The 18,212-nt window shown below is 42.1% G+C and overlaps 1 protein-coding gene across 5 annotated transcripts in view; it reads left to right on the top strand.

Annotated features, from left to right (window-relative positions):
• Tmem260 (transmembrane protein 260) overlaps positions 1–18,212 on the top strand; it is a 148,921-nt gene that overhangs the window by 84,651 nt on the left and 46,058 nt on the right. For 2 of the 5 annotated variants that reach the window (XR_006855361.2, XM_046460742.2), the window contains one exon: positions 15,468–15,743. The exons of the other annotated variants lie outside the window; for them this stretch is intronic. Coding sequence is in view for 1 of the 2 variants with exons in the window: in XM_046460742.2 (XP_046316698.1) it covers positions 15,468–15,509 (42 nt within the window). In the remaining variant the exon portion in view is untranslated. Of the gene's footprint in view, positions 1–15,467; positions 15,744–18,212 lie in introns of those variants that run through there. 5 annotated transcript variants of the gene reach the window in all.

Raw genomic sequence — 18,212 nt, 5'->3', positions numbered from 1 at the left:
TGTATTCATATGTGACAGGTGATGAACAAATGCTGATACACCATTAACAACTAAAGTCCATAGTTCACCTTAGAGTCCACCCTTTGTGTACTATGGTTCTGTGGGTTTTGTCAAATTCATAATGTTGTGTATCTGCAATTACAGAGCACACAGAAAAGCTTTGTTGCCTTAAATATCCCCTGTGCTCTGTCTTTTCATCTCTTGCCACCTCCCCTGGAATTCCTGATCTTTTCACTATCATTGTATTTTTGCCTATTCCAGAATGTCATATAGTTGAAATCACACAGTGTAGGCTCTTTCCAGACTGACTTCTTTTTTTTTAAATATTTTACTTTTTTAGTTGTAGTTGGACACAATACCTTTATTTTATTTTTATGTGGTGCTGAGGATCGAACTCAGGGCCTCACACATGCTAGATGAGCACTCTACTGCTGAGCCACAACTGCAGCCCCCAGATTGACTTCTTTTACCTAGCAATATGCATTTACATTTCCTCTTTTTGTGGATTGAAAGCTCCCTGCTTTTTATTGCAGAATAATATTTCATTGTATGAATGTACTTCTGTTTATTTATACTTTCCTCTGTTGAAGGATATATTGGTTTTGGCAATTATTCATAATTTAGGTTTGTGTGGGCAAATTTTCAATTCGTTTGGGTAAAATACCAAGGGCTGGAACAGGATCATATTGTAAAACTATATTTAGCTTTGAAAGAAATTGCCAAACTGACCAGGTGTAGTGGCACACACCTGTAATCTCAGCAGCTCCAAAGGCTGAGTCCGGAGGATTGCAAGTTCAAAGCCAGCCTCAGCAACTTAGTGAGGCTCTAAGCAACTTAGCAAGACCCCATCTCAAAATAAAAAATAAAAAGAGCTGGGGATGTGGCTCATTAGTTAAGTACCCCTAGGTTAAATCCCTGGGAGGAGGAGGAGGAGGAGGAGGAAGAAGAAGAAGAAGAAAGAAGAAAGAAGAAGAAGAAGAAGAAGAAGAAGAAGAAGAAGAAGAAGAAGAAGAAGAAGAAAAAGAAAGAAAGAAAGAAAGAAAGAAAGAAAGAAAGAAAGAAAGAAAGAAAGAAAGAAAGAAAGAAAGAAATTGCAAAACTGTCTTCCAAAGTGGCTGTGCCATTTTGCATTCCCACCAGCAATGAATAAGAGTTCTGTTGCTCCATATATTCACCAGCATTAGATACTGTTGGTGTTTTGGATTTCAGCCATTCTAATGCTAGTATAAGAGTACCTCATTGTTTTAATTTGTCACTCCTGCAGGACATGATGTTGAGCATCTTTTCATATACTTATTTGACATCTTTATGTCTTTGGTGAGGTTTCTATTAAGATATTTTATAAATTTTAATTTATTGTATTGGGGAATTAACACAGGTGTTCTACCCCTAAGCCTACATCCTAGTCCTTTTTTAATTTTTATTTTGAGGTAGGGTCTCACTCAGTTGGCAAGGCTGACCTTGAACTTGTGATCCTTCTGCCTCTGTCTCTGAAGTTGCTAATATTAGAGATATGGTCTTGCCAGATCTTTTGCCCGTTTTTAAATTAAGTTTTCTGTTTTCTTATTATTGAATTTTGAGGGTTCTTCAAGTATTTTGTACACAAACACCCTTTATCAGATAAGTGTTTTATAAATATTTTTTCACCAATCTAGACTTGTCTTTTTATTCTCTTAATAATGTCTTTGCAGAGCAGAAGTTTTTGTTTTGTTTTGTTTGAAGAGCGTACTTTTTTTTATTTTAATAAAGTTCAGCTTAATAATTTTTTCTTTCACAGACTAAGCTTTTGTTATTGTATCTAAAAAACATCACTACTCAACACAAAGTCATCTCAATTTTCTCCTATGTTATCCTCTAGAAGTTGTATAGTTTTGCATTTTATATTTATATCTCTGAGTTTACTTTTATAAGGTTTATGTCTTGATTCATTTCTTTGTATGTGGATGTCCAGTTATTCCAACCCCATTTGTTGAAAAGACTGTCCTTTCTCCATTGAATGGCCTGCGCTTTCTTGTCAAAGATCAGTTGACTGTATTTCATGAGTCTCTTACTGTGAGTACATTGTGTTCCATTAATCTATTCTTCTGCCATTACCATGTGGTTTTGATTAATACAGCTTATGGTGAGTCTTAAAATGGGGTAACATCAGTCCTCTGACTTTGTTCTTCAGTATTGACTATTCTGGAATATCTCTCTCTCTCTCTCTCTCTCTCTCTCTCTCTCTCTCTCTCTCTCTCTCTCTCTCTCTCTTTTCTATATAAACTTTCTAATCAGTTTGTTGATATTCCCAAAATACCTTGCTGGGATTTTTGGGGGACTGCATTAAGTCTATGGATTACGTTAAAAAGAACTCATTTTTTTTTCATGGTGCTGGGGATTGAACCCAAGCTCTCACACAAGCCAGGCAAGCACTAAGCTACAGCTCTGCCCTTTCTATTCTTTTTATTTTGGGGGCAGGGTCTCCCTAAGTTGCCCAGGCTGGTCGCAAACTGCAATCCCCCTGCCTCAGCCTCCCATGTCAGGTCTCTGGAATTATAGGTGTGTGCCATCATACCTGGCAAGAACTGACATCTTGTTGGGCACAGTGGTGCACACCTGTTAATCCCAGAGGCTGAGGCAGAAGAGTCACAAGTTTGAGACCAGCCTCAGCAATTTATCAAAGCCCTAAGCAACCTAGCAAGATACCCTTTCAAAATCAAAATAAAAAATAAAAAAGGCTGGGGATGTAGCTCAGTGATAAAGTGCCCCTGATTCCAGTCCAAAAAAAAACAAAAAACAAAAACAAAAACACACAGAAACCCCTGACATCTTAATAGTGAATCTTCCTACCCATGAGTAAAGAACACATCTCCATTTATTAGCTCTTCTTTGACTGCTTTTCATCAGAATATTTTTAGTTTTCTAATATCGATTTATTTTGCACATTTTATTAGATGAATACCTAGATATTTTATTTTTTATACTAATGCAAAGATGTTTAGCTTTATAAGTGCTTATATGTTAGAGAAGTTGCTAAGCTGGAAACTAGTATAATACATTTGTTTTAAAGAAGAGTATTCTACTACCAATGTGAAAAATGTGCAAGATTTGGGTAGATAACCCATTAGATATTTTTTTTTTAAATGTGTACAAGCAGAAGCAAAGGTCTACACTAAGGAAGTGGTGAAAGATATGGAAAAGAGTTAAGTCCAATTTTAGAAATAAAGCAATAATAAAGATTTTTTTTCCCTAAGAAGCCAAGCATTGACAGACTTCCCAACAGCCTTGAAGAGATTTCAACTACTCTAATCTTACATCCCATGGAGTGGGCATTTAATGACTAATGTCCATGTCAACTAGCTGACCCATCCGTTTATCCTTGCCCCTTCTTCCAACCCATCATAACCCCGATTTTGTACAAGTGTCCTCCTTTCCCTCCTGGCCAAGTATTATAAGGGAAGCTAACTCCAGCCGTGGCCCAACTGGTCTTCGGGAAACCCCAGCCTCCAGCTAGGACTAGCTCAGGAACAGGTATATGAGCCAATTCTCATCAATGAGACCAAAGGGATAGGATGGAGACATGACCTAGAATTTTTTTTCTCTGTCAAAATGGAAAAAGGCACAGGAAGAACTGGTCTCCTGCCTTGTTCTGAAGTTGTCCTGTATCTTTGTGACTCCTACAACTGCTGTAGCCATATTCCTATCATCCCATGAATGAAGCCAACTGTAAAGATGGTTTAGCATGGGGATGGTGTTGTTGAGTTGCTGAATCAAAAAATCCAAGTGTCTTGGTTATTCTAGGTGGATTTCTTTTATTTCTTTATTTTATTTTTGTCACTGGGACTTGAACCCAGGACCATGTGTGTGCTAGACAAGTGCTCTACACTGAACTACATCTCCAGATCCTTTTATTTTGAGACAGTTCCAAGTTGCCCAGGCTTGCCTCAAATTTGCAATCCTCCTGCCTCAGTCTCCCATGTAGCTGGAATTATAGGCAGGGAGTTTCCACTCTAAGCTTGAGGGGGATTTCTAAAACTTAAATCTGAAAGTACCCTAACTGTTATACTTGCTCTTACCTAGTAGCTGAACTATAGGGAGCTTGCCTGCTATCCACGCCCCCCCCTCTGGGGTTGCTAAATTCTTTCTTAGTATTTCGTTACATCATACCCCTAAGGTAGGACTTTGCCTTCTTCACTGCTCTATCACCTTGCCTAGAATCTGACATTTAGTAGGCACTTAATAAATAGCTAGTGAATCAATCAATAAATGAAAAACCCAAGGGCTAAAATTTGAATAACAAACAGTCTAGCTATTTTTCTACCCTCTTCTTTTTTTCCTCTTATTAAGATTTACCACTAATGGGGCTGGGGATATAGCTCAGTTATTAGAGTTCTTGCCTTGCATGCATAAGACCCTGGGTTCAATCCCCAGCACCGCCAAAAAAAAAAAAAAAAATTTGCACTAGTGAGTTTTGATTGATGTATGCCCTTGACAAATGCAAAAATTATAGCAAGAAATAAGTGTATCAGAATAGCGTGTGCATTTGCTATATACAAAGATTAGTAAAGCATATGATGTTTTTAAGGTTCCCTATACAAAGTCTCCTAAAAGAAACTTAATGGGGGACCTACCTCTTTTAAAGAATTGTCCTGCTTCTTTCTAGTGGGCTGTAAGGACCATCTAATTTGATAACCTTTTTTTGCCCTGGCTGCCAGGAAGCTCAGGTCCTGATCTGATGCGAGCTCCCAGTAACTCTATTACACTTCAGAATCAATGCTTGCTTCTTCTTCCTTTCCATGGCTTTGCTTTTCTAATTTTAGTTGAATGACCTTATTGTGTTTGGCTTTATTGTAAGTTGCTTCAAATCCTTTTCAGAAAGAGGTGCATATAAAAAAAATTAACAGCTCAATTCTAAAAAGCCACACAGAGCCCGAGCTGGCACCACTTGCTCTTTGTAATAGCCTGGGAGGGCCCCGAAGTAGCCTGGTGCTTTATCTTTACAAACACATGTCAGCCAGTGCAGCAGCGCTCACCGGAGATCTCAGGAGACAAGGGCAAAAATCACCCGTCATTTTCTACTGAATGGGTGTCTGGAGGACCATTCAGGCTCCTAGTGGCTGGATTTTGGGGGAGGATTAACGTGGAGAGCCCTTGGAAAATCAGTATCGCCCCTGCCTGTACCGGCTATTGTTCAGAGGTGAGTGTTCCGTCTAGTTTTGGAGGTAGACTCTCTCTCCTGCCTGGCCCCTGGCCCCACGGGCTTTGTGTGTAGGATCCTGTGCCCTTTCCCCAGACTCTGGGCCACAGGCCTCTCCAGCCAGCCCTCTGTGCCAACTGGCAGAGGGTGCTCTTGTATAGCAGATCTGACTCCCTCCCCACACCAGCTCCTGATGCCTCTCTGCTCCAGCCAGCGACCTGGACCTGCTGGGGCTCTGGAAACTTCTGTGCATGGGGGATGGTGGGGGGGCGGTGGGCATATTGCTGTCCCCCCACCCAAAGCCTGGCCTAAGGCCTCCCCCAAACCACTGCTGAGCTGGCTTCACTCAGCTTCAAGCTGGTACACCCGTCTGCACTCAAATTTCCCTGAGTTAAACAGAAGAGGCTCTATATGTGCTGGGGACTTACAGGTTTGGTTTGCTGCTATCATATGGTACATGTGTGTTCACAGACAGTTAGGGGGAGGCAGAGAGAGGAAAACAGGGGTGGAAAGAGAAAGAAAGGACAGACATTGCTTTCTCAGAGCTCTGCAATAATAGATTTCATGATTTAATTGGAAATTTAGTAAATCTGCTAAAACATTTAGTGGTTTAAATTTTTCCTGTTCTGCAAAGAAACAAAGCCTTCTGGTTTACCCTGTGTCTTTCAACAACTTTAATTTCATTTGTAGATTACGGATGGAAGTAGCATTTCCACTCGATTGCATACTGGGCATTAAGAAGACAAAAACCTTCATTGTTTGCAGCCCTTGGAATTTTTTTTCAGACATTAAGCTGTAGGTGGCATTCTTTATACCTGACATCAGAGCACTTTTGTCAGGCATTTAGTTGACAGGATTTACTGCAAGCCCATCCTAGGTGTGTGAAGCGGGGACAACAAGAACATATTTGGTTCAGGTGGGCACCGAGAGGAGAGCACGGGCCGACCAGCCCGATCGGGTAACTGCTGCTTTTCAAACTGTGTAATTAAAGATCTTTGGAGTTCTTCGAAGGGAATTAATTAGTAGAGAAAGGCTGTTTTGTTTACAGTCTTTATCATCAACATAATCAAAAGCAAGCCTTGATATTGGTGCAAATTGGACTGAATTCTCCTGAAGCTAAGATTGCTTCATGCAGAGCTTTTCTTGTTTTCTGAGGTTTTTCTACCTGTGCATTAACCATTAACTTGCCATCTGATGGAGGTGGGGGACAGTGAGGGAGCCATGTTTCAAGGGTGGGGTAAGGGAAAAGGCACCCTCAGTTGTCAAAACACCCTGGGGCCCCTGCTGGGTTCCCACCTGCGTGTAATACATTGGCACAGTGGGTGTGTGCACAGGTTCACCTGTCTCAATGGTTTGTCCATGTTAGACTGTGTTTTCAGTTCTGGACCGCAGCACCCATAATGTCCTAAAGAAATCACCTGGCAGTGGGTCACAGCCGATGTCATTGTACCAGCCTGGTGGCATCAGAAATATCTGGATGCTTCATAATAAATGCACCCAGGCCAGAACCTCCTGGGATCAGACTCTAGAATCTGTGTTAACTCTGCTCAGATGCTTCTGATATGCAGCCACACTTGGGAACCACTGGTCCTACAGTTTGTTGACCTTTTAGTGAGAGAACATGAGCATAAATTGGAAAGGGAAGGGCGTCCGGGGAGATACAAAAAGTCCAGTCGCACCATATGAGACCTACGGCCTCTGACTACAGACTAAAGCTGCTGGAGGCAAAGCCACTCTGTCCAGCAAACCCTCACTTGAAGGACAATGCCACACACCTAGTCTGAGCAATAAGGGCCATTCTCCAGGCCAAGAGAGGCTGCAGGGCAGCTGCAAGCCCCACAGCTCCTCTTCCCCCAGGGATTCCATTCATGGTGCTGGGAAATGTTCCAAAGGACCAGCCAACTCAGGGCAGTGTCCTAGTTATGGTAGCATTATCCAAATTGTGAGAACTAGGTCTTGGTAGGGTTTGCGTGTAATAAACCCAAATCCATTTTCTTTCTTTTTTTTTTGTACCAGGGATTGGACCCCAGAGAGCCACATCCCCAGCCCTTTTTTACATTTTATATATAGACAAGGTTTCACTGAATTACTTATGGCTTCACTAAGTTGCTGAGGCTGGCTTTGAACTCACGATCCTCCTGCTTCAGCCTCCCAACTGCTGGGGTTATAGGTATACACCACTGCACCAGGCCATTGGATTATCTCTTTTTTTAAAATGTTTTTTCCCCCACCCAAACTGGAGATTAAACCAGGGGTACTCTACCATTGAGCTACATTCCCAGCCCTTTTTATTTTGCTTTGAGATAGAGTCACTAAATTTCTGAGGCTGGCTTCAAATTTGCAATCCTCAACTCGACATGGTGGCTCAATCTCAGCAGCTCAGGAAGCTGAGACAGGAGGATCACAAGTTCAAAGCCAGCCTCAGCAAAAGTGAGGTGCTGAGCAACTCAGTGAGACCCTGTCTCTAAATAAAATACAAAATAAGGCTGGGGATGTGGCTCAGTGGTCAAGTACCCCAGAGTTCAATTCCTGGTACCAAAAACAAAAAATTTGCAATCCTCCTGCCTCAGCCTCCTGAGTGGCTGAGATTACAGGTGTGCACAACTGTGCCCCACTCATCTGATTATCTTGGGGCTAATAATTTGGCTCCTGTCTTGTCTTGGTCATGACAAGAGCTCAGAGAATTCTGCCTCAGTTGCCCCGCATTGTGCAATCCTGTGCAATCCTCACCCACCATTTTTTTCTGCATCTTATAGGAAACCTAGTCCTAGCACTTTGATTTTCTTTGCCATGGAAAGCTTTTATTAGAAAAGTTACATAAGTATGCTTTTTTAAAAAAGATTTTTTAAACAAATAGAGGTGTAGTTGGGCCTGGTGGCATAGCAACTCAGGAGACTGAGACAGGAGGATTGCAAATTCCTGGCTAGCCTAGGCAATTTAGTGAGATCCAGCCCTCCAAAAATGAAAAGGGCTGGGGGTGTATCTCAGTTGTAGAGTACCCCTGGGTTCAGTCTCCAGCACCACACACACACACACACACACACATACAAATAGATGTGTTTAAAGTGGGGAATGAAGTTCTCCCTATAATCTTGGCCTTCAGAGATAATCCCTGTTAATGGTGTCAACTACCTCAATTTGAAAGATGTGGATGCAAGGGTTGAGAGAGGTGAGCTCAAATAGTGACTCTGTGACAGAACAAGGGCAGGGATTTCTGACCCCTTTTATCAGGCCTGGTTCTATACTCTCCTCTTTGCAAGTGACCTCTCCCAGAAGCCCAGGAACTTTTTGTTGCATCATCAAATTAATGACAAATCCATCTGTCAGGCATCAGCAAAGGTGATCAGCACACTGCCCTGGGAACAGGAAGCCACACCTCAAAACCAGATTCTTCCAGATTATAGGCAACACACCCTGTGACAGATTCCTCCTCCAAGCCTCTGGCCTTTATACCCATCCATTTCCCTTCACTTTTCTGAACCAAGTCCCCAAAGGTTACAGATTCTCAATGAAGAATACTCCCTAACTGCTGGGGCCCACAAGCAGAGCAATGGCAGCCATCTTGGAAACTGCCCGCGGAAGAGCCTAGAGGCTAAGGCAGGCCCAGGTGCAGCCCCGGCGGAGCCCACTGTGCTATTCTGAGCCATCTTCTAGAAGCCTTTGCATTTTTCCCCCCAACATTCCTGGAGAACTTGTGCCTACCCACGATGGTCCCATCTTTTTAGATCTTACAATCTGATGAATGTGTTGGGAGTGGGTATAGAGTTATAAAATTAAATATCCTGATTCCCAAGCAATGGAGGGGGATCCAGGAGCAGTTTGGTCACAGTGGCGATGGGGGTGGGGAGCTTCCTACAGCACTGCCAATGACGGTGGTTTGAAGTTTCGGGTGGTGATTCATTTTGTACAACTGACCAGTCAGAGTCACACTCAGCCCTGTTCTCCACCCTTAAGGAATCTAACAATAATAATCACCATGATATTAACTATCTCATTTATGCCTCACATAAATGACTAAATCTACTTTAGCACAGTGTGTTATCATCCTCCCCCATTTTATAGATGAAAAATGAGACTCTCAGGAGTCACCCAAGGTCACAGGGCTAGCTACAAACAATCAAACTTCCAATCCAGGTTGATTTAGTTGCAAGGGCTGAGAGTTTACAAATGTAAGTACAGACCTGGTGTCAAATCAGAGACCATATTCTCCATATGTAAAGGCAAAGCTTACAGCACAAGGCAAGATCAGCTAAAGTAAAGTAAGACAGGTTTCCTACTGTGCCTGCCAGCAAGTGGATGCCCAGCAAGGCTGTCCACCTGTTGTGTTGGGCAGAACTTTGGGGGAACACCATGTTAACTGAGCACATGACAACACAGTCTCAGCTGGGTGTAAGAATCTGCTATTCTGCCTTGGTGATTTATTTATTTTGAGTTTAATCCCCATTGCCCCTTGGAAAAATAATCACAATTCTTTTAAAACTCTTTGCCAATAGTTCTGTTGACTGCAGTAATGTATACTGACCACAGCAATTGATAAAGAAATAAAGGCTTCTGTCAGATCTCAGGATGGAGGGAAGCCAAAGGGGCACCAACCATCCGGAGAGAACTCACCAGCTCAAAAGTGATTTTCAGGACAGCCAAGAGCCCAGATGATTTCTTTTCTTTTCCTTTCCTTCCCCCAATCCTGTTTCTTCCCCGCCACCCACCCCTTCTCTCTCATTCTTTCACTGTTTCAAAATTCATATCAATAAAACTAAGTTCCTCAAGTGTCCCTTCTGAGAAATCTATTGCTTTTGAAGCTTACTCTGATCTTCTCTCTGCTTGTGCCATTGTTGGAAGAGACCTTAGTTTTCATTCTTTTCTCTTCTGTGGTTCCTCCCATCTCCCTAAATGTTTTAGCATCTGTTAATCCCAGTTGGAAACCTCAGCAGATAAAGTCTTGTTCCATGTAGATTGCTTCAAGAACAAATAGAGGGTTGCAGATAATTCAGCATTTGGTTTCAGGAGGGTTTAGGGTTGGGGCTGCAGAGGACAGCACCTCTTCCTCCTAAGCAGCCAGTTAGAGCAAAAGCAGAGTAATTCCCAAGCTGGGGTGGAATGCATGTAGATCAGGTTCATTTCCAGAACGGCGGCCGCCTGCATTTGGGTGATTTTAGAAGCCACCATGACAGCAAAGTAGTTTTATGCATAGCGGCTTAGCAAACACTTTGAGAACTAGTTTTGCGAAGCTATCAGGTTGAAAAATACCAAGTCACAAAGTTTTAATGAAAGTAAGTGTGGATCAACGTATCATAAAGAGCATCCAGGACGACTTAAAAGATCCTTGGGTGGAAATTAGAATGGATCTTCGGGATTTATGTGGCAAAGCCTGTCTATTTTGACCTTTTTTCCGTTTCATATTAAGGGTACTGAAAGTGTGTTTTGTTTGGGGGCGGCTGTGGGAGGACAGCAGCTATTGGTGCTGTTACAGTGATGCCGCTACTGAAGTTGAGCTGCATTAATTGACTGATAAGGGCCTGGGCATCAAATAGCAGAGAGAAAGGCCATCGGAGATTTTCTTGCTTTATTTCTCTCTGCACTTCATTTACATCTTAAGCCATATTGGTGATCCAGATTTGAATAAAGCCACAGCTTAAGCAGTGATTAGATCTCAATAGCTTGGATTTTCTATGAAATTGCTGCATTTTTACTACATGTATTTAGAAATACTGGTGAAAACTGACACCTTGGGTAACTTTATCATTTAAAATGGAGCTTCGTGTGGATAAAAACCCCAGCTAAAATGGGGGTATTAGTTGCCAGGCCTTTGACTCAGGCAGTGTCAGGGGTTAGAATTAGACAAAAGCCAAGCTCAGCACGACTTGGGCCAGAAAGAATGCAGATAAGTCAACCCACCACCTTCCTCTAAGCCTGCTCCCCCCGACCCAAAAAAAAAATGTTAATCAAAGCAATGATCCCATAACCTGAAGAAAAATAAGGAAGCCAAAAGGAATATATAATGCAACAGGGAGTTTTTTTTTATTTTGAGTTTTTTATTTTAATCATAAAGCAATATTTTTAACTCTAAGGTTAACCTGCTAATCCTTAAGCTGGTGACATGACAGTGTCAAATGTGATGGGATTTTGTGATTCTCATTATTGTTATGTATTGTTCTTTCTCTGGCATTCCATATTAATATTTATAAATGCCCTTTTTATAGAACCAAGAGGACCAAAACCCATTATTAAATTTTTAAAATGGACAAACCACGCATCCAATATAGTTGATTACAATTTAGAACAAAAAGGATTTCAGTAGTAATCCACTTCTTGTTTCTCGTTGTTGTTGATTTGTGTAGACAGCAGAGCTCCTGATGTTATTTTTTTTTTAACTACTGTTTGCACAAAGTAACATCCAAATGACAGAATAACAGAATATTGATTGTACTCCCCAAGAAGGAGGTAAAAATACCATATGCAGGTGAGAGGGCATAATGGAGAAAAGGTGTGCATTTAAAATGTTAAGTCAGCCACCAAGAGCAATGGCAAAATGAAAGAATCAACTAAATTTTTTTAAAGAGGGAAGTTGTTCATTAGGTTGTTTTCAAGCACCTTGGAAGGGCTCACATGTGCAAAAGAGGACTCTCCATAAGAAAGAGAGGTGAATCAGTTATGCCATATCTAACCAGAGAGGAGAGTCCAACTCACCTTAATCTACTCAGCCCCTCTCCGTTCAGTGCCCTGGGATGTGATCAAACATCCTTTGGAGGCAAAAAAGAAAAAGAGGAACGTGCTCTCTTCCCAGCTCAGGGACCTTGCTGTGTCCTTAGCTGTGGGTAGCTAAGAGTAGTCTTCAGCCTCAGAGAAGAACATCTGTGGAAGATGTGTTATGGCTGCCCGGTTCCACCAGTTCCTCAACCTCCACAAGGGCGATTTTCAGGAGTGTATAGGAATAGTTAGCCCTGGCTTCTGGTTTTATAATTAAATAGCCAATGAGGGGAAAGAGTAATGTCTTTGCTCATGAAGCCAAGAACTGAAGTAGTTTTGACGAATTATTAGGAACACCATAACTCTTATACTTTGGGAGTAAAGGTATTGGTTTTCATGGGCGCCATTTTTAGTCCTTCTTATAAATACCCTCCCCCCCGCCCCATTCAATACCCCAAATCTGGACTTCAGATTCTTAGTCCTGGCTCTTCTCCTTCACACTAAGTGATCTTGAGCTAGTTATTTGACCAAGTTTCCTTGGTTATAAAATGAGAAAACTAACACCTAGTTCATGCTGTTGTGAAGAGTAAATGCATCTTGTATAGGGCCTGGCATAAAGTAAGCCTGCAAGAACTTGTATCTCTAATTAGTAACATACCTCTGATTTTGGAGGTTTGGAACTCTGTTTTTTTTTTTTTTTTTAATTTGTGGATAGTTTTCTCTATATCATCCTCTTCTGGTTTGGGAATTGCCACCCACGTATGTGTGTTTTTGTAACTATAAATTTGTACATTCAAAAACTAAACCAAGTCAGGTATCTGGGGACCCAGGTTGCTTGAAGAATTCCAGATCTGCTGGGATAAAGCACATGGGCATTTTGTTTTAAAGACATCTAAGTTATTTTCCAACACCAACAAGGAAAGAGGAGTCCAAATTGATGCCTAGTGGTTCTGACAGTTATTCTATTATAGTGCAGAGTTACGGCCCCAGAGGTGGCGACTGAGCTCTGGTTGAGGAGTATTGTGTGATCAAAGCAGCAATGGTGTAACTCAACTCCAATGAAACCCAAGTTTGGTGGAGCAATGAGAAGGCTATTTATTCATTGTGACCAGTCTGTATAGAAACTGGCCTCGCCTTCTGGGGAAACAAGTCTTATGTTTCAAACATGTGTAGTGGCCTTGCTTGGCAGTAGGGCATATGCTAAGGATGCTGGTTTCGCAGACCTCCCTGAAGCTTATCAGCTTCCCCCTCCTTGAAGCCCTGGATGCCCTCTCTAAGCAACCTCCATTGAGCTCCTCCTGGAGGGGGTCCTCCTAAGCGGAACTGGCACTGTCTTCCTCCTTCCCGTGGAGGATCCCCTGCCTCTTTTCAGGCTCTCCTCAGGCAGTGCACAGGTGGGTCCCTCCTCTCTCTCACTACTTGCTGCTCCCAAACTAATGTATCAGAATTGACCTGTCCTCTGGTCCATTCCTCAGGAAGACCCTGAACAGGAGCACTCTGGGAGGAAGCTGGGTCAGCATGGAATATATACACTCAATGAAGGGCACAAGCCTAATGTCACGGTGACTTACTCTCCCTCAGAGCACTTTTCCTTTGCACTAGACCCTGTGGTGTATGTGTGTGTGTGTGTGTCACAGAGAGAGAGAGAGAGAGAGAGGTACAGGGGATTTAACCCAATGGCATTCTACCACTAAGCTACATCCCCAGCCCTGTCCATTTTTTATTTTGAGACAGGGTCTTGCTAATTTACCCAAGTGACCTGGAACTTTCGATCCTCCTGCTTCAGCTCCCCAAGTTGCTGGAATTAGAGGCATGGGCCACCATGCCTGGCTATTTTTCTTTTTCTTTTCTTTTTTTTTCTTTGAGGCAGTTCTTACTAACTTACTCAGCACAGAGTAGATACTCAAGAGGTGTAGTTTTGATAAAGGGATGAGTAAATAAGGTGAGTCCAAGCAAACCACAGCAGCGCTCATATCAGATTATCATAGCTTACTATTTACTTAAGCCCCCCTTAGCACCCCAAATAACACAAACATAATACAACATAAAAGTAATAAAAAGTAATAAAACGTAATACAACAGCTGGGCATGGTGGCTCATGCCTGTAATTCCAGCAACTCAGGAGGCCAAGGCAGAAGTGTCATGAGTTTGAAGCCAGTTGCAGCAATTTAACAAGGCCCTGAGCAATTTAGCGAGACCCAGTTTCAAAATTTAAAAAGCCAACAGGGGGCTGGGGATGTGGCTCAAGCGGTAGCGCGCTCGCCTGGCATGCGTGCGGCTCGGGTTCGATCCTCAGCACCACATACAAACAAAGATGTTGTGTTTGCCGAAAACTAAAAAATAAACACTAAAAATTTCTCTCTCTCTCTCTCACTCACTCTTTCTTTAAAAAAAATTAAAAAAAAAAAAAAAGCCAACAGGGCTTTTGCTTCGGCTACTGAGTAGTTGCTCCCATCTTGGACATATTCTTCTGTTTCCCAGGTATATTAGTCCATTGTTCATTACCATAACAAAATACCTGAGGCAGACTACTAAAGAAAAAAGGTAAGCCGCAATGGTGGTACACACCTGAAATCCCAACAATTTGAGAGACTAAAGGAGGAGGATTATTAAATTCAAGGCCAGCTTGGACAACTTGTCTCAGAATAAAAAATAAAATGGTTTGGGAACCCCGGGATTTGATCCCCAGTACCAGGAGTAAAAAAGGAAAGGAAGAAGGGAGGAAGAAAGGAAAGAAGAAGTATTTAACTTTCAGCTCTAGAGGTCCAAGGGCCTGCATCTGTGATGACCTCCTTGCTGGCAGAGGGAGTTACATGGTAAGATTGGGAGCACATGTACATGTCCTGGTTGTCCCTTTTCTCATAAATCCACCAATATTCAACCAGGCCCCACCCTGATGACCTTTTCTAATCCTTATCACTTCCTAAAGTCCTGCTTCTAAACATTATAGTTAGATTGTTTTCACCCTCTTAAAACCTTATAATGGAGATTAAATTTCAACATACGAATCCTTGTTCATATGCTGAAATTCAACATATGAACCATATCCAAACTATAGCACCAGGTGACCCATTAGCTCTGATTCAGACATGCATAGACTTTCAGAGATTCCTGTAGAGAAGAAGAAAGGGAGCCTTATATCAAGGCAATCAGGTTTTTTTCTAAAAGGAAGATTTAGGGCCTCTCATACCTGGAGTGGACAGGTCAATAGTCCCCATATTTACCCTGGCTCCTCATAGGAGACCAAGTCATTTTGAGGAAGTGGCACCAAAAAGAGACGTATCTTTAAAAAGGGGCTCAGGGTCTATAATCCTAACTACTCAGGAGGTTGAGGCAGGAAGATTACAAATTCAAGGCCAGCCTCAGCAACTTAGTGAGACCCTGTCTCCAGATAAAAAGGGTTGGGGATGTAGCTCAGAAGTAAACTTCCCTGGGTTCAGTTCCCAATACCACAGTTAAAAAAAAAAAAAAGCTGGAGGAAAGAGGGTGTCCTGGGTCCTAGTCTGCCAACGAATTCTGTTTGGGTTTGTTCACCCTCTTTTCTGAAATAGCTCATGCAACTGTGATGATTTTTTTTTTTTTTTTTTTTTTTTTTTTTTTGCAGCCTGATGCTGAGACAAGCAGGCAGCAGAGGCAGGATCTCTAAGGCAGAATGTAGCTTCTGGGACTGAGCACCCACCCCTGTGGAGCCCAGAAGGAGTCATACCTTTGTGGGATGTGGATTCTTTCATTGGCTTCAGTGCAGTTAATTATTGCAAAGCATTTGGAACAACTGCAAGATTTGGACATCATTTTTAGTTTCCCACTTAATCAGATGAAAAAATTAAGCTTTTAGCAACATCTCTGGCTCAAGAGTAAAATTTGCAGTGTGAAGTTTTAATTTTTTTTGCAAAAGCCGTTATTTCTTAAGATGACTTTTTTTCCCCTTGTTATGGTACTGGAGATATAACGCAGGGGCACTCTACCACTGAGCTATACCCCCAGCAACCCTTCTTTATTTTTATGTTGAGGCAGGCTTTTGCTAAGTTCCTGTAACTGGCCTTGAACTTGGGATCCTCCTGCCTCAGCCTCCTAAGTTGCTGGGATTACAGTTATGTGCTACCTTACCTGGTAAGATGATTATTTTTGTTTTATTTTTGGTGCTGGGAATTGAACCCAGAACCTCACACGTGCTAAGCACAAACTCTACTGCTGAACCACACCCTCAGCCCAAGCAGGATTGAACAATGAGTAAATTTATTATTTCATATAACAGGGACAAAAGATACAAAGCGAGTTCTAGGGTGAGTTGATTCAATAGCTCAAAGATGTCATCAAGGACCCAAATATTCTCTCCACTCTGCCCTCTTGCCTGTTTGCCTGACACTAGGGCCAGAGGTGAGAAGGTATCGGCAGTCTCAGCCCCACACCAGATCCAAAATCCAGAGGAAAAAGAGAAATAACCTCCTCTTGTGGTTTCTTTTAGGACAAAAGAAAATTTTCTCAAAAGCCCCATCAGCTGGGCATGGTGGTGCACTCCTGTAATCCCAGTGGCTTGGGAGGCTGAGGCAGGGGGATTACAAATTTAAAGCCAGCCTCAACAATTTAGCAAGGCCTAAGCAACTCAGTGAGGCCCTATCTCTAAGTAAAATATAAAAAAGGAGGACTGGGGCTGTAGCTCAGTGACAGAGCACCTACATGCCTAGCCTGTGTTGCAGCACTGTGTTCAATTCTTAGCACCACATAAAAACGAAACAAACAAAATAAAGGCATGCTTTCCATCTTCAACTACAAAAAAAAATTAATATACACACACACACACACACACACACACATATATATATATATAAAAGGCTGGGGATATTGCTCAGTGGTTAAGCACCCCCAGGTTCAATCCCTGGTACAAAAAATAAAAAAAGCCCCCATCAGACTTAAACTCATGTTCTCATGTTCATCTACAATGGGGTTAATAATTTAAACTAAATTATTCTCTAGTAAGAAATAATCCCCAGATTTCAGTGAATTGGCACAGCAAAGGTCTACTTCTTGCTCCATACAAAGTTGTCGTGGATCCAGAGACTTCCAGGGCAGGTATCGTGAGTTGGCCATGATGCCTCGGGAGCACTGGCATCTTCAATCATTGTCGCAGGACCACTGTAGCAGAGGGCCTGATGCCACAGTCAGTACTGAATCCTCAGCTGACAGTGGTCACTCTCACATGACCTCATCCGACTGCAATTTAGATGGGGAAGGATGATTTTCCCACGTCCTAAGGAAGGACCACTGAGCTGGGTACGGAAGGCACTGGGAAGTCTCACTGTGGTGCACAGCCCTGACCCGTCACTTGAGGAGGTGGTGGAAGGGCAATGGGGTGAGCCTAACTTTATCTTCCAATGTGAGATCAAGTTGGGGGTGAACCATGAATCCATCCAGGTAGTTAAACAATTAAGAAGACAACAAATGAAGGTTGTGTGTGGTGGCACAAGCCTGTAATGCCAGCGACGGGAGGCTGAGGTAGAAGGCTCGAAACCAGCCTCAGCCACTTAATGAGACCCTGTCTCAAAATAAAAAATAAAAAGGGCTGGGGATGAAGTTCAGTGGTGAAGAGCCCCTGGGTTCAATCCCTGGTACAAAATAGATCAATCAATCAATAAACTTATTAGATATTGAAAAACGACACAGAAATCAAACAGAAGTTCGTGCTGTATTACTCATGTACCCATTACCTAATCTTTGATCATCAGCAAAAAAGGGGGAGGATGATAAATTGATACCTGTGCTAGACACCACTACCTGAGAAGTCCCTCCTGCCTAAACAATTTGAACTTGGAGATACAGCTATTTTGTACATCAGGGTGCATTTGCCGATAGTCTATCTGAATATTTGGGGGTTCATAAAATGCTTTTGACACTACACAGCAATCTATTAAATTAAAACCACAATAAATGTCTTTTGGAGGGAAGTACTGGGGATTGAACACAGGGTTACTTTACTACTGAGCTACATCCCCAGCTTTACTTTTTTTATTTTGAGACAGTGTCTCTCTCTAAGATGCCCAGGCTGTCCTTATATTTGCAATTCTCCTGCCTCAGCCTCCTGAGTTGCTGGGATTACAGGTGCGTGCCACCACATCCAGCAATAAAATGTCATTAAACCTCTAGCAACCATATTCCTCATATTTAGTCCTAAATATGAGGAAAAAATTAAGGGGGCAACTTTTGAAAACATTTTTCCTAAAAAAAAAAAAAAAAAAAAAAAGAACACCATACAAAATTTTCCTTTTCTTTTTTCCAGTACTGGGGTTTGAACCCAGGGATGCTTACCAATGAGCTACACATCCAGCCCTTTTCATTTTTTTTTTAATTTTTT

This window comes from Marmota monax, unplaced genomic scaffold (assembly GCF_021218885.2).
Source record: "Marmota monax isolate L192 unplaced genomic scaffold, Marmota_monax_Labrador192_F-V1.1 WCK01_AAM20220418_F8-fsc00001, whole genome shotgun sequence".
NCBI lineage: Eukaryota > Metazoa > Chordata > Mammalia > Rodentia > Sciuridae > Marmota > Marmota monax.
The sequence above is the reverse complement of the archived record's forward strand: the minus strand, read 5'-3'. Positions and strand labels throughout refer to the sequence as shown.